The sequence below is a fragment of the Alosa pseudoharengus genome, unplaced genomic scaffold (assembly GCF_046254945.1).
Source record: "Alosa pseudoharengus isolate Yale_2024_CS ecotype anadromous, Long Island Sound unplaced genomic scaffold, YU_APseudo_1.1 YU_APseudo_1.1_scf_17, whole genome shotgun sequence".
Taxonomy (NCBI): domain Eukaryota; kingdom Metazoa; phylum Chordata; class Actinopteri; order Clupeiformes; family Clupeidae; genus Alosa; species Alosa pseudoharengus.
Window position 1 is genome coordinate 12,953,140 of NW_027468640.1, and position 17,500 is coordinate 12,970,639.

Genomic DNA, 17,500 nt, shown 5'->3' on the forward strand with positions numbered 1-17,500 from the left:
GGTTATTTGCTCTGTAAAAGGCACACAGGGTTACGGTGATTTATGATGTGTTGTGGCGTATTAAGGGGCAATGCAATAGATCAAAGTGCCGGAAAATGCCGGAAAATAAAAAAATATAAGCGGGAACTATATGCACGGTAAGATAAAGGTGTGTGAGTTTGGAGTCGCGGCTTTAGCATGGAATTGTGTGGAGCGTAAGCAACGATGTGGATATTTGCAAAGTTATCAGGAGAAGTCGTCTGCATTTCTTTGATAGCAGGAAGAGCGATTTTCCAGTGAAGGAACAGTCAGTCATAAACACACACACACACACATGCATGCACACACACACACACACACACACACAAATCCATAGTGTCTGAAAAACACACATGATAAATGTATACTCTCTGACACACACACACACACACACACACACACACACACACATACACATACACACACACACACACACACACACACACACACACACACACACACACACACACACACACACACATACACACAATAAGGCTTATTACCTCCCATGATGCATGCACTTTAGAACTTTCTATGCATACAAACAGCAACACTGACAGGGCAGACTGGGACTTAAGCATCTTTATGTAACCACTTTAAACATGAATACCGCATTAACATGCAGCAAATACCACATTTAAAATCAACAAGCTTGTCTTGGATACTCACACACACACGCACATGCATACGCACACGCACACACACAGAGAGCATCAGCAGCCCCAATTAAAATCAATTAAGATCAACAATCTTGTCTTATGTCAAAATGAAGGAGCAGGGGAAAATGAATAATTAACCATAAAGGTTAGTGCTAACACGCTAACACACACACACACACACAGGTGGGAATTAATAGAAAATACAACTTGGTAGAGACGATAACTAACACACACGCACGCACACACACACACACACACACACACACACACACACACACACACACACACACACACACACACACACACACACACACACACACACACACACACACACACACACACATAGGGGGAAATGAATAGAAAATAACTGGGTAGAGACAATAAAGGTTAGTGTTAACTCGCTGTAGGCCATTGCCATAATAGTACAAATGAACAGAAGACAGTTTAACAATTTAAGAAAAGAAATTCGAAAATAATGAATTATGATCAATGACGCATCCCAGTTAAAACTTATTTTCAAAAATAGATTATTTTTTAATCACTGTGATTATACAGTCTTTAGTTTTACACTTTTGATTTAATTAGTTAATCATACGTTCAATGTTTTTTGACATTTCAAATTGCAAATGAGAATAACTTTTGCAAACAAGCACCATGTGTGTGATGTCTACTTATCTTAACCCAACAGAGACACTCATTCTTAAGTGTTAACACTATCTTCCACAGTTACATCTTTTATGTTCATGTTTACGGCTCTTTGCAGATGCTTTGGTCCAAAGGGACTTATGACAGCACCAACGTTATTTCAGATGCCAAAAAGCAATATCCATGTGCTCCTTTCTACAGCATGCAATGGCTAGCTTTCTCAATGTCTGCACTCTCTGAAGAACACAATTTATACAGGTTTATACAGGTTTCCTGGGTGAATCTGTCAATGACAGAAAAGTATACTGTCGGTGACAGTAATGACATTTATGGATTCTACTTGTAAGAAGTTAAAACAGATCTTGTCTGTTTCGTTAAATTCTTATTTGATTAGATTAGAGAGAGAAGAATCTGTTTTCTGAGCCTTAAGCAACCAAGAGCTAATTCGCAAGTTATCGTAAAATCATTGTGAGTGATTACCATCAGAATGGCTGCACTGAATGAGAGATAGCATTGGGACCGGTCATCAATTACCGAGTGGGACGATAGGCCAAAAATATATAGTTCCCACTTCAGTTGTCTGGAGTATAATTTCCCTCCAAGTCTCACTTTCAAGTTGTCTTTTTCACTGCAAATTACATTCATATTACCTCCACCCCGTCATGTAGGCAGGACTAGGCAAAAACTACTGGTCCATTTTCATGGACTTTGGTGGAACAGTGAAGAATTGTCCAAGAAAGAGCCCAGTGCATGCTGGAGAGGATCGGAATCACAAGGGGGCTCCAAGAAGTTAAAGTTAAAGTTGACTGATATTTACCAGACACTTCTAGACTCACTGATCACTGCTCCATATCATCATAGTATACATCATAGAACATCCATTTTATTTTTCTATTTATATCATTATATATAGCACATACTCGCACGTACAACATTGAGTTAAAAGACAAAATCATCATTTGTCCACATGTGTAACACGTTTAGGTTTTAGAAAACAACTACAGACTGTAAATACGTAATCATAAAACGAAAAACATACTTAAGTCTTTGGGAACTAAGTGTACTGCGCATTCATGCTACACATTTTAACGATTCACAGAACAACAAAAGAAGAGGGAAAAGAACATACACAAAGACTCTTTCAGACACTTTAACTTCAGATTGTATAATAACAGACCAGACAGACATGACAACAGTTTGCGACGGAGAGACATCTGTGAGTCCTCAAAGACAACGGGAATAATTTTCATCCTGTAAAGGCAGGGGAGGTGGTGGTGATGGTGGTGGGTGGGAAGTGGTGGTGGTGGTGTGGTGTGTGGGGGGGGGGGGGGGGGGTGTACGCTGAAGGGGTGTGAGCTGAAGGGACTTAATTAGTGAGCGCTTCGCTAATGGCAACTGCTGCCGCTTCGAAATGCCGCCCGGCGCACATTAAACGTTTGGATGTGCCGTGGAAATGTGTTATTATAATGTCCGCTTTGTGCTTTGGGTTCACTGGCAGATCAAGCAAACAGATTGATTGTCTGTGCTGCGGAGTGACAAGCCATTGAATAGTTGAAGATTAACAAGAGTGCTAAATGTTTTTTTTTTTTTTTTTTCGTTCTGAGAGCGAGCGAGCGAGAGAGAGTGAGACGCCCAAAGGAAAACGTTGCTGTGGCTGTCACTACTGTCTCTTTGTTTGGAAGGAGACATCACGGAGATGAGTGGGTAAACGTATCGGCATGACGACACTCCGCCAAGAGTGTAAAAGTCTGTTGGAGTTTTCATAATGAGGGACAGGGAGCGAGCCAGATTGTTACATCCAGATGAAGGCAGAGCCTGTGGTAGTTTTTATTCTTTTTTTTTTCCTTTTTTTTATGAGAATTTATTATCCAGAGAAACCGTGTTTTTTTTTTTCTTCTCCGTGTGAGATTCTGATGTGTGCCAGCCATTCTGAACAATCTTTCTGCTTCAGTGAGACTACTTTTTGAAAGTATTATAAGTTAGAGTCTATATTTTAGTCCTTCATCCTTGTCCTTGACTTGCACCCTTTCTATTCCCACCAGAAACACACACATTCATAGTCACTGAGGCACAAGTCACACACAAACCCACAAACAAAAACACACAATGCAAAGACATGAAATACCCACAAACACAGACAAAAAGACTCTCTCTCTCTCGCTCTCTCTCTCTCACACACACACACAGACACACACACACACACACACACACACACACACACACACACACACACACACACACACACACACATACATACATACATACACACACACATACATACACACACACACACACACACATACATACACATACATACACACACACACACACACACACACACACATACACAGACACACACACACACACACACACACACACACACACACACACACACACACACACACACACAAACACACAAACACACACCTTGTTTATACTTGAGGAGGAGTTCCCAGATCCCTCTGCGGGCATACGGGTCCACTCCAGCCGTGGGCTCGTCCAGAATCACTATGTTGGACCCACCCACAAACGCTATGGCAACAGACAGCTTCCTCTGCATCCCACCTGGAGCAAGAGAGAGGAAGAGCAGAAAGAGAGACAGAGAGAGAGAAAGAAAGAAAGGAGAGAGAGACATAGAGAGAGAAGGAAAGGAGAGAAGGACATAGAGAGAGAAAGAAAGGAGAGAGAGACATAAAGAGAGAAGGAAAGGAGAGAAGGACATAGAGAGAGAAAGAAGGGAGAGAGGGACATAGAGAGAGAAAGAGGGGAGAGAGAGACAGAGAGAGAAAGAAGGGAATAGAGAGACAGAGAGAGAAAGAAGGGATAGAGGGATGTAGAGAGAACGTGGGGAGAGAGAGACATAGAGAGAGAAAGAGGGGAGAGAGAGAGAGAGAGAAAGAAGGGAGAGAGGGATGCAGAGAGAAAGAGGGGAGATAGAGACATAGAGAGAGAAAGAGGGGAGATAGAGACATAGAGAGAGAAAGAGGGGAGAGAGACATAGAGAGAGAAAGAGGGGAGAGAGACATAGAGAGAAAGAGGGGAGAGAGACATAGAGAGAAAGAGGGGAGAGAGAGAGACATAGAGAGAAAGAGGGGAGAGAGAGAGACATAGAGAGAAAGAGGGGAGAGAGAGAGACATAGAGAGAAAGAGGGGAGAGAGAGATAGAGAGAGAAAGAGGGGAGAGAGAGAGACATAGAGTAGAAAAAGGAAGACAAGGGGAGAGAGAGGGCGAGGCAGGAAGGCAAAGCAGAGAGAAAGGAGGGAGATTGAGGAAAAGAAGGAGAAGAGTGAGGCCAATACAGAGAGAAAGAGAGAAAGAGAGATAGTGAAATAAAGAGAGAAAGAGAGAAATAAAAATAGATAGCAAAAGGGAGAGAGAGTGAAAGAAAAAGAGAGAGGGTAGGGCAGAGAGTAGAGGATAGAGGGAGATTGAACGGAAGGTATTTGAAGAAAAAGAGGGCCATACAGGAGGTGGGGGGGGGGGTACAGGGAGAGGGGGAGAGCATAAGAGTGAAATTAGGAGAATCAGAGAGAGTTTACAGAACCCCCCTGAGAGCAGTTAGCATGAGAATGACTTCATTTATCTCAGATCTAGTCAGAGACAACACAGCTGCTGCACTACTACGCAACCACACACCTGCAAACAGCACAGCATCTTAACCCAGGTAGGTGTGTGTGCGTGTGTGTGTGTGTGTGTGCGTGCGTATGTGTGTGTGTGTGTGTGTGTGTGTGTGTGTGTGTGTGTGTGTGTGTGTGTGTGTGTGTGTGTGTGTGTGTGTGTGTGTGTGTGTGTCCTATTATTACACAAAGCTGTACTCAGTCCAGTAGGCTACTATGGGTCATACATTACATTGTTGACTGTGAAATAGCCATCATTGGACAGCAAATGGATAGTTTGTGTTCATATTCATTACTCATAAGTGTTCTTTCTGGCCACAGGCCAACCATTCTCCGACAAACTCCAACATTTTTGACATTTTTTTTATTAAGCAAATGCTGAATGGAACAAAATGAATGAATGAATGAATGAATGAATGAATGAATGATACTATCTAATCTCTAAATAAAACTCTTTGAATAAACCCAATAGGCTTTCCTAATTTGGGTAATGATATAATAACATATAATAAACCTTTTCAGCAGACATACACACAATATAATCAGAATATATCCAGAGCAGAGGACAGTCAGTTGTGTCCATATAGCCATGATTTGCTAATGGTTTGCAGATGTCAACAACAATGTCTACTTCATTCAGACTGGTGAGATTGTAGTGTTTGGGGATACAAATCCTCCAGACATGTTATTCTGCATATTCAGAAGTCAGTTTTCATGCAAATATAAATGTATATTGTTATTGTGTGCAATTAACATTGACAGAGGTCTCATATTTTGTGATACTAAAAATGACTGTGGGCTCTAACATGTAAAGAACAAACACATAGATGACTAGCTGATATCTTCGGCCTAGAAGCTGTCCGTCATCATGACACCTTAATAGTGAGCTCACCAGATAGGTTCTTCGCCAGCTCTTTTCTCTTGTGTGGCAGACCGACATCTTGAATCATCTGGTCGATCTCGATGTCCACCTCCTTCTTGCTCCTCCCTTTCAAGCGGGCGTAGAAATAGATGTGCTCCTCCACGGTCAGGCTGAGAAATCGGACAACATACAAGGAGGACAGGTGAGCCAAAAACAAACACACCTAGCTTTACAGGTGTGTCAAAACAAACACACCTACTGTAGCTTTACAGATGAGCCAAAACAAACACACCTAGCTTTACAGATTAGACAAAACAAACACACCTAGCTTCACAGATGAGCCAAAACAAACACACCTAGCTTTACAGATGTGTCAAAACAAACACACCTAGCTTTACAGGTGTGTCAAAACAAACACACCTACTGTAGCTTTACAGATGAGCCAAAACAAACACACCTAGCTTTACAGATGAGACAAAACAAACACACCTAGCTTCACAGATGAGCCAAAACAAACACACCTAGCTTTACAGATGTGTCAAAACAAACACACCTAGCTTTACAGGTGTGTCAAAACAAACACACCTACTGTAGCTTTACAGATGAGCCAAAACAAACACACCTAGCTTTACAGATGTGTCAAAACTGAATGTGTCAACTGAAAAGTCACAGAGAAAATAATTCTGTGTGATTGGAAAACAAAGATGATCTCATAAGAGATTTATATACCTTTTGCAATACCAGGATGCCGCCACACGTGGAAGGTGTATATAGACCACAATGACCCAAAGCCCACAGAATGTGCAGTTGGATACACAATAACTATTTATGTGCACCACAGCATCGGCCACTGTGAAATTGCAAAGCATGACCGCTTTGTCCGTACACTGTTACACAAGCACAAACACACTCGTGCACAACGGCCTTGTCAAACACTCGTCAAACATCTGTATCGGTGTTTGCCAGTCCCCGTGCCAAATCTATTGGGTCCGCGGTTCACCGGCGCGACAAACCGACCCTGACAAATGCACCTCGTCTCCGGAACAACACCATCTGGTTCTGTTGTGACTCATGGCCTCCTATCAAGTGGAATGTCAGTATGTGTGTTTCTGAGACTGTGTTGAGGAGGTAGTTCCCCCCCCTTTGGGCTAAAGAATGTGTGTGTGTGTGTGTGTGTGTGTGTGTGTGTGTGTGTGTGTGTGTGTGTGTGTGTGAGAGAGAGAGAGTGTGGTAAGTTTGGCAAGGGGGAAGGCAGGGGTGCAGCAGGGGTGCAGACCATAGGGAAGATGTGAGGTGTTTAGGGTTAGATGTTTAAATATTAACGTGAGCGACTAGGAGCAGAGCATGCAGCTGTAACTGTGATGCAAGAGTTGAGCTGCCCCAACTCATTACTCTCAGTGGGGACACTCACACACACACACACACACACACACAACTCCACATAACTGAGTCAGCGCCACAACCACATAAACAACGACAACGACAATGATGACGATGATGATGATAATGGTGATGAAATGATGTAAACACAAGCAAGAGATGTTGCTACCCCCGTGCTTTACTTCCTCTTAAACGCAGCCCAGTAAAACCAGATCTGCCAGCCTAGCGCACAGCGCTGCTATTCTGCACTTGGCATTCAACTCGCCATGCCCCATTACTACACAGCTTACCTTTTGATTGGCTTAAACTGAAAAATGTGTGGTGGGTATCTAAATGTTGCAGGTTAGCTTTCATACTTCTGATGCCATGCTTGCACTTCACAAAAAACTGTAATAGTGGAAGGACATCGTGTCAGTGAGGGCCGTAAAATATATGTCCAAAAATAATGATAATAGATATTTTTTTATTTTATTTTTCAGATAGACCAGACTCAGTTGTCGAAAGAATTGAGCTATTCAACAATTGAAGGTCTCACACAAAGAAACTGAGGTGTCTGTGATCATAAATATAATTTCTCAAAACTTCTCAAACTACTCAGAAAACTATCTGAATGGCCTTCTGCACTCCGCACAGATTCATCCATCTGAAGAGCATTGCAAGAATTGATTCATCAAGGCTATCATTCCGAATCTGAACATATCACCGAAATGGACTACAGTCCAAATACCATTGATGACAACTGCATTGCACAACTGCGCACAGCCATGAGGTCCTACAAATGATTATCCGAAAATAACTTACAGGGTACCTCTGAAACAAAAAAAAATGTTAATTGCAGACCACAGAGAGAGATAGTATGTGAGTTGTACATTGCTTCACTAATTTAACATAATTTTAGCATATTGTACACTGCATACTGTGCAATCTTTAAATATGCTTTCAGACATTTATAGTTTCTATTTATGTCTAACTGTCTGCATCTTGCCCCTTGTGAATGTTGAAATTGTTTGTGCCACACATTGACGATAATAGACTGGCTTTTACACACACACACACACACACACACACACACACACACACACACTCATCAGTTTCTGATTCTGACTCTGAGACAGTGTCTACATACTCGTCGAATAGGACGTTATGTTGAGGACACATTCCCAGGTGCTTTCTGATGGAGTCCATATCAGTGCGGATGTCGTAGCCGTTGATGATGGCCGTCCCGGAGGTGGGAGCGAACAGGCCGGTCAGGATGGACCTGCGGGTAACACAAGGTCAACGGTCCAGGGTCAAAGGTCAACGATCAAAGCCTGACACTTTATTTGTCCCATGCACAGATCACAGACAGTGCATATGAAATAGTAACCTTAAATAACGATGCAAGAGATGGAGACCTTATAGTGTAATATCAAATTCAAACCTTGCATGCAATACAATATCAGAGGATGATAGTGCAGTGTATCTAAAGCTGAGGAATGTATTCAGTAGAGATGGTAGTAGATAGAAGTGCATATTAAATGCAAGTTAGGCATTAGGTTCGCACAGGGCCCAGGAGAGGAGGTAGGCTACTCTCGAAAGAGCTGGGTCTTCAAGAGATTCTTGAAGATAGAGAGGGATGCCTCTGCTCTGCTGGCAACTGGTAGAGCAATCCACCATTTAACACTTTTAAAGTCACGTAACCAGTAACTTTTTGACCTTTTTCACATGTCCATTGTTTCTAATGAGTTAAACATTATGAGTTAAATATCCAGTATTTTTGAGAGGCAGTGCCCAAGTTGATGTTTCAGAACAGCCCGTCATTGTTGCATGACAACAGATGGAACCCAATCCTTGCTGATTTACGGGCTGAAGTTTACCATATAATTTGTGGAATTTTTTATTTTTTTTCTGAGGATGCGCATTTAGCTTAACAGGATACGCAAGCTAGCGTGTCATAGTAATTGAGCTATCTTACATTAGCATTAATGTTAGCCATTTGATAATGTTGTCAAACTGCGTTGTCAAGAAGATAGAGTTATACAGTGTCGGAGGCAGGGTGAATAGCATCGGAGATGAGACGGAGGGAATTGAGATGCTTGTGAGCCGTTTTTAAGGCCATGAAGGGATTTTTTCATCAAAAAATGTTACGAATGTGTATCTTTTAGTAACTAAGATGAGCTGTTTGGGGTTAATCAATGCCTAGAGCGCATTTCCAAGCAGCAGCTCTGTATACAGCATAATGGGTAAATTGGTGTTGATAATACAGTACATTAGGTTATACTGTAATATTCATAAAGAATCTGTAAGGCAAATGTAATCATTTCACAATCATACCTAATTGTTCCATTTGCAAGCACCACAAAAGAATGCTAATTAAACAAATATGCACACAGCAATTACTTCTCTAATAAATAGATTTAGCTGTGTGCCGAAGGTATACTATCAAGAGAACGTCTCTAGGTGATGTCGATTAATCTCAGTCTATTTATTTAGCAGTTTTTCTCTCTGGTCAGAGCCTGGTTCTTTTTGCCTCACTGGGACATCAAGCCTGTTGTGAAGTCATATAAGACTCTGTAATTAAATACATACTTTAAACCAGGCTAGTCAGAGAGAGAGAGAGAAGAGAGCTAAAGAAAGGACAGGACAGGATGAAAGAGAAAGATTGCAAATGAAAGAGAGAGAGGAATGTGGTCAGAAAAAAAAGAGTGATAGAGAAAGAATAGTGAGAAAGTGAGAAAAATAATACAGTGAGAGTGAGTGTGTATGTATGAGAGAGAGAAAGAGAGAGGGAGAGAAAAAGAGAGAGGGAGACAGAAAGAGAGATAGAGAAAACCAACAACATGATGTGTCCTCGAAATCCGCCTCTAAATTCCTTTGTTTTGGCGAAGCCATCCATCTCACCTGATGTGGCTTGTGCTCAGCGATGTGCGACACCACTGCACCTGTCATTGAGTTTGAGTGTGTGTGTGTGTGTGTGTGTGTGTGTGACATCTTCACCTTGCCACATCTTGATTACCACTGACCTCTCACCACTCTATGGACATCAGGAACCATTTTGGTCAGGAGTCACCAGATTCACAATCACTACAGTTAGCTCAGGGAGTGGGTGTGTGTGTGTGTCTGTGTGTGTGTGTGTCAACTAGCAAAGTATTGCCACATTTCAGCTGTAACAGGAATTATGTTTATCTAAGGGACTGTTCGTTATTTATAAAAGGGGCCACCGGAGGGATTTTGAGTGCTTCAATCAAAAGTCGCATGACCCTCCCCTGCCTGCTAGAAAATTTTCAACGACCCTCCAGCAGAATTTTCAAAAAAGACATGACCCTCCCCGATCAATTGTCGATGCCTTACGCCCACGCTATTATGCGCTATGAAAACACACTGACTAGGCTACCGTTCTAAAGTCAACCTCTGCTTTCTGATCTTACACATCACACTTCACCAAGATGGTGGCCATTTCAGTAGATTTACTCACTAACATTGTTGTGGAAACACAATAAGCATGAAAACTGAATGCACACTTTCTGCAACTGCATTAGCCTACTTGAAATAAGTTAGGCCTACTCCTCTAGTAAGTATTCACATGAAATAGGCTAAAACAATAAAACATTGAGACCATTCAACAAAGCACACTGGGTAATAACAAATTCAACACATCATCTGGTTGCTATGGACTCGTCTCTAGGCTTCCTCAGTCATTGTAAAGCTGCCAAAGCTGAACATTATCCAAAACTATATTTTTCAGACGAGCATCAATTTGGGAGCTTGCATGCTACCACTCCTTCCTTAAATGACTTGAAAAGGCTGTTTGCACAATTTCACAAATAATCACAGGGACCGAAACATACCTAACATGCCAAATTTTTCCGGGTTTATCACGTATTTTAACTTTCCCCCCGCTGTCTTGCCGTTTTAATATTTTCCCGTAGAATATCCCATATTACTGTAATAAACATTAGTCCTGTCATCTGGCCATGTGTTGTCCTGTTGTTACCCCCTTGCCCTTCCAGTGAAACAGATGTATTCAAATTATCGTTTTGCTTGCTTAAATGCAAACTTAGAGTGATGTTAAGCTATTTAAGTTAGCGGCGTGGTTGTCGTGAGAACACGATTCATTTGCGTTTGCAGTGTTCGGTCGTATGTCTACGTGCGCACCTGCCTACCATCAAGCTGGACAAAGAATTTCCCCTGTTTGTATATTCACTCCAAGTTGGCCTACCATAACTTACCAACACTACACTGTAGACCATAAACTGGCTATTTATATGAAATAACCAAATGTATGTGTTCAACTTTATGAAGCAAAACTACACACTGCTACTTGGAAAGTAACATATTTTTGTTTGCGCAGGAGAGAGAATGACAGCGATTAACAAATTGCACTTGTTGCTGGTTACCAATAAATACTATAATACAGAAAGGATGGAGACAGCAAAGCTAGAGATGGGCAGGAACAAGGTCAATTGGTAGAAATGCTTGTCAAAACGTTAGGAGCTGGATGTGTGGATGAATGAAGCACAGTATGCTTTACTATGTTAAGCATGAACACTGTTGTGTGGCTACACGGTAAAATACAAGTAAACCAAAGGTAAATTTAGCTTTTTTAGGGCTGGATAAAGTTGACCAAATGAATATAGGCTGTTAGGCATGAATAAAGTAGGCTACTTTGTTGCTCCAACCCTTCCAACGTTAATGGAGAGAATGTTGACATTTTCCGTGAGAAACCCGGGAAATCTATATGGCGACAGAAATCAACAATCAAACAAGCCACTTTGATTTTTTGCTGATTTTTTTGACAAAAAAAAATTAGGTGACCCTCCCCTCAACAAAAAATAAAAAGACATGACCCTCCCCTATTTTCCTCCGGTGGCCCCTTCAATAAATAACCAACAGTCCCTAAAGGGGAAAAAATGCAATGTCTACCCTTAAAACATCTGAGTGTGAGTGTGTGTGTGTGTGTGTGTGTGTGTGTGTGTGTGTGTGTGTGTGTGTGTGAGAGAGAGAGAGAGAGAGAGAGAGTGCGTGTGTGCGTGTGTGTGTGCGTGTGTGCGTTTAAGAGAGAGGGTGTGTGTGTGTGTGAGTCTGTATGATACAAATATGTATGCATAGCCTATGCACATGTGAAAGGAGGAGGACATGTGACTGTATGTTATTTCCAGTTGTGTGTGGCACTAATATTGTGCAGTATGTCAGTGTACATGGATATCTGCAGCCATATTAATATGCACACGCATGCCTGCTATCTCCTAATGCTGTCAAGCTGTGTCCCCATCACCCACATTGTTGTTGTTTTCCCTGCTCCATTATGGCCCAGAAATGAGGTGATCTGGTTCTCATAGAAGTCCAGACTCAGGCCGTCCACTGCCAGCTTCTTCCCCGTCTTGTAGATCTTGACCAGGTTGCGGACGGACACACCGGCTCTTATATTCGGAGGAGGCTTCTCTAGGTAACCTGTGATAAATCACACACACACACACACACACACACACACACACACACACACACACACACACACACACACAGTCGAAGTAAGACTAATAGCTACACAATGTCTCAACAAAGACATATACATAATGTAATGATATGGAAAGCGTAGAATAACTTAATGCAATACAATTGCATAATGGTGTATTTAGTTCAAACCGACCAAAACAAGACTGATGTTAGTAAAAGGCATTAACAACATAAAACATCTACAGGGCATAATAACATGGCATAGTGCTTTTTATTAGACACTACTCTCTGTCTCTGAGACCCTTTACTTAATTACACAGCAGCTGAGGCTCTAGTCACTATTGCTGTCTGAAGCCAATCCTCTCTGAAGGCACGACTGGTGGGTGGAAAGTTCCAGAAAGACCACCTGTCATTATTTAACAAGACATAGCAAACAGAAGGCCAGAGAGAGAGAGACAGACAGAGAGAAAGAGTGTCAGACAGAGAGAGAGGGAGAGTGTCATCGCTCCTAATCTTGCTTTCTCTCTCTCTCTCTCTCTCTCTCTCTCTCTCTCTCTCTCTCTCTCTCTCTCACACACACACGCACACACAAACACAAACTGGGGTGTTCTTCCAGTCGCGATGCTCACAATCAAAAACAAAACACACACACATATTGGAGTACTTGAAACACCTGTGTACATTTAACACTGTTTTGCACACACCACTGAACAGAACTTCTTAATTTCCTTCCTTACACGCCTTTCACTCTTACAAAAAAAATTATTTCTTTCCTTACACGCCTTTCACTCTTACAAAAAAAAATAAACCATGAACAGGAGTATGTCTGGACATGAAAGGCAGAAGCACTTTTTCTCCTTGTAGTGAAAAATGACCACAGACAGCAGCATATCAACAGCCAAGCTCCTGAGTATAGCCTGACTTTTCATCACATGCTCCACATTCCAGATCTTCACCATTAAAAGGTAATTACTGCCATGGCTACTGCGGTTTTATTAGGAAATGAGAGGGCCTGTTCTCATGTTAAGGCCCCATTAGTGTATGTTATGGAAGAGCTGTTTTTTTAAAGTGTGTGTGTGTGTGTGTGTGTGTGTGTGTGTGTTAGTGTGTGTGTGTGTGTGTGTGTGTGGTAGTTCTCTTTAGAATGAAAGGATTCCATCTTGAGTTATGATCAAAATGTTTTGTCATTCAGTTTCGTAAACGTGGTATGTGCTAGTAGCTCTCTAGGGCCCCAAGTTTGGCAGCAATGTCTCCATATCTTAAAGGCTTCTCTCACACTCAGGCGTATTAAATGTCTACGGCGATACGGGAAGTTCGGGAAAAGCTATGTCTACGGCGATACGGGAAGTTCGGGAAAAGCTATGGCAAGGCGATACGGGAAGTTCGGGAAAAGCTATGTCTACGGCGATACGGGAAGTTCGGGAAAAGCTATGTCTACGGCGATACGGGAAGTTCGGGAAAAGCTATGTCAAGGCGATACGGGAAGTTCGGGAAAAGCTATGTCAAGGCGATACGGGAAGTTCGGGAAAAGCTATGTCAAGGCGATACGGTAAGTTCGGGCAAAGCTATGTCAAGGCGGAGACATAGAAACGGACGAGACCTCTCTGGGGAGGTGAATTTGAATACACCAATTGCATGCAACAGCGTTCAATTAATGATCTAATTAACGATTTGCGCTATCAGCAAATAAATCAACATCCCTTCATGGTACGAATGGGACACTCTGCCCGCCGTCCTTTGTGAAATCATAAGCAGGACAGTAGAAGTAGGCTATAGCCAAAATACCTATGTGTGTGCAACATTTGCTCCAAATAGCCTATCATGTGTCATGGTAGGATGTCCAAAGCAGTAGGTAGCGTACACAAGCAGGATAGACATTCATTTTAATCGCTATAGTCATTACAATAACTGTACCTTTATGGTCCTCCGGGTCTTCCGACTCTGTGCCCAGCTCAGAGGTGGATGCTGAGCCAAACCAGTAGGATCGGGTGAAGGGGAAGTAGAATGGCTTAGCGATGCCATACTGACCTATTGAAGAGGAGAGGGACAAGTGTAACAAGTATCGCTTGGCAACAACATATTGTTGTCAACAGATTTTACGGAGCTGTAGGCTTTCATAGATTTGCACCAGTCACTTAAGTGAGAAATTGTTGAATAGAATGTCACCTGGTTTCTATAACTCGTTACATCTCACTGTGAGAAGTTAACAGACACACACCTTCACCATGGCAACACACAATAGAACTCCAACTCCGATGTAACTTTGAGTTGATATCCAATCAGAGTATTCAACAACATCTGCAATATTTTTTTTGCTACCTGACAAGCTCTGCAAAACCCTAGCAGATAGCCTACAAATGTTGCCTCTTTCATGTCATATTTTTTTTTGAGCGACACTAGTGTTTGGGATGCAGTCTGAAAAAGGTGGAGTTGTATTTGCTTTTTGTTACTGGATTAACTTTAGGGTGTAGTTCTGCAATCTGGACAGTTTTCTGAATGAGCAGTTGTTGATTCTCTGTATTCACTTGGCTGGTTGTTAAGGAGCTCAAGATGACATGGAGGGAAAAAAAAACTTGGATGGATGTTTTGCAATATCTTTTGAACTATCAAAACAACACATCCATTATCTCCCTCTCCATCAGGTCCAAGGCTCCATAGGTTTAGCCAATATTGTTTTTCACAACTTTTTTTGTTGTTTTTTTTTGTACAAATGTCAACTAAAGTATACTTCTTTCTTCTGTTGCCTGGTAACATATACAGTACACCTAATTACATCTAAGTACTTTGGTTAAGTGGAGTGATAAAAATAGTAAAGCATGGCAGTGCTGTAACTGAACATCATATTATAAGGGCATGATCCTTACTGTAAAATATGGAATAGAAATTAAACAAGAAAATAAATACATTATGTTTTACTTGCCCTCTTCTATTTTGTTTTCAGGTTTATGTTTTGAAGGATCAAAAAACAAAACTCTTCATACAACCACAGAAAAGACTGTTTAATGACATTTTTAGCCTGATATTTAGCTATGTAAAGCTGATAGCTGCAGATGCATTTTTATCTTATATATAAAGTAACAGAATGTGAAAATTGGTTTTTATATGCCATGTCATTAATATTCAAGATACTGGGTACTCATGTAGCACTAAGACGGTACTCAGTGCATCAAACAAAGACAAGAAGGCTCATGTTCAGTACACAGTGCATCAGCAATGTCAAAGACGCCCATCTCTTGCCAAGTCAGTATCATCAAAATGAGTTTGCAGCAATTTCTAGGCAAATAAAAACGACATAGAGCTCTGATTGATACGGCACGCAATGCGCCATGCAATGTGTTACTACCTTCCAGCATAAACTATTGCTGATTCAATTACTTGACAAAATGCTGTTGAGTTTGGGCAGCCATGGCTCACTTTGGGCAGCCGTGGCCCACTGGTTAGCACTCTGGACTTGCCGGATTGAGCCCCGACCAGTGGGCCGCGGCTGAAGTGCCCTTGAGCAAGGCACCTAACCCCTCACTGCTCCCCGAGCGCCGCCATTGTAGCAGGCAGCTCACTGCGCCGGGAATAGTGTGTGCTTCACCTCACTGTGTGTTCACTGTGTGCTGTTTGTGTTTCACTAATTCACGATTGGGTTAAATGCAGAGACCAAATTTCCCTCACGGGATCAAAAAAGTATATATACTTATACTTATACTTAGTTGATACCAGAGTTTCCGCTAGAAAAAAATGGTGCCGGTCAAAGTGACCGGCAGAGGTTTCGTTTTCCGGACATTTTGATGATACACCGGTCAAATATCCTATTATCCCTTCTTAATTAGTCAAATTGAGGAAAACTGGAGACAGGCTATGTAGCTTAAAGAATGACATATCAGGCTGTATAGAATGCAACATGTTCATTAGCCTAACTTAAACATGCCTAACAAGATCTAGCCAATATCTTTTCATGGACAGCAAGAGTCCGCTTCGTTCGTTGTTTTAAAAAGGCTACGTTGTTTGTTGCTGCTACCCACGTTATCTCCAGTGGTGACTGTTAATTTACACAGATGCGCACACACAAGAATGAGCGCTCACACCACTACCCCCTAATGCTATGCCTCTTTATTTGATAACAATACATTAAGAAATGTTTCCTATTTTGGGAAATGTTTAGTTTCTTTTTCTTTCGGCCGCGGTTCAATGATACCGTTTAATTGTGCCAGAAATTATCCGCGGACCAGTAATCGATTCGTCGAGGAGGCCCTAACCCTGCAGATCATAGACAGAGAACGCATAGGCCTACTGTATGCTTTGGGTAAAGAACACTTTGCATGTCCAGTGTACACAGAGAATGACAGTGTCTTGGAGCAGCCGCACCCCCCGCAACTCCACTTCCAATGTCACTGATTCCGACAGATACGCCCGACACTTCTGCTTTTTATCTGGTGGTGGTGGAGTTGACCGGACATCTGAGGCTTCAGACGTTACCAATTTATCATCATCCATAGCGTCTGGCCTCTGAAAAAACTTTTAAGGCTAGTCTGCCTGGGCCTGGCCATGTTTGAACCGCCTCACTCATTTGTTCGTTGTTTAACATGAACATTTTAAGCGTGCGCTTCCTATTTGAAATGCAGCATAGGCTATGTGTGTTGTTTAATAGCTTACTTTTCAAACGGTAGAGCCTGTTTATTTAAAAACATAGCCAGAGGACGTATAATATAGGCTTACATATTAAGGTTTATTCTCAAATTCAGATTGCGTTAGGGGACGGGATTATTAGCCAATTTCAATCGGACAATTTGACCGGAGAGATTTAATTTTGTCGGACATTTCATTTTTTTTTCGGCCAATGTCCGGTAATTACCGGACAACGGAAACCCTGGTTGATACCATATAATGTTTAGCA

General features: G+C 41.8%; 1 protein-coding gene across 1 annotated transcript in view; it reads right to left on the reverse strand.

The window, feature by feature from the left end:
- The window catches only part of LOC143127885 (phospholipid-transporting ATPase ABCA1), a 267,356-nt gene that overhangs the window by 134,588 nt on the left and 115,268 nt on the right, over positions 1-17,500 (reverse strand). The window contains exons 18-22 of the mRNA XM_076289598.1: positions 14,530-14,643; positions 12,441-12,612; positions 8,309-8,440; positions 5,833-5,972; positions 3,750-3,887 (exon numbers count right to left, since the gene is read on the reverse strand). Of these exons, the coding sequence (XP_076145713.1) occupies positions 3,750-3,887; positions 5,833-5,972; positions 8,309-8,440; positions 12,441-12,612; positions 14,530-14,643 (696 nt within the window). The remainder of the gene's footprint in view (positions 1-3,749; positions 3,888-5,832; positions 5,973-8,308; positions 8,441-12,440; positions 12,613-14,529; positions 14,644-17,500) is intronic.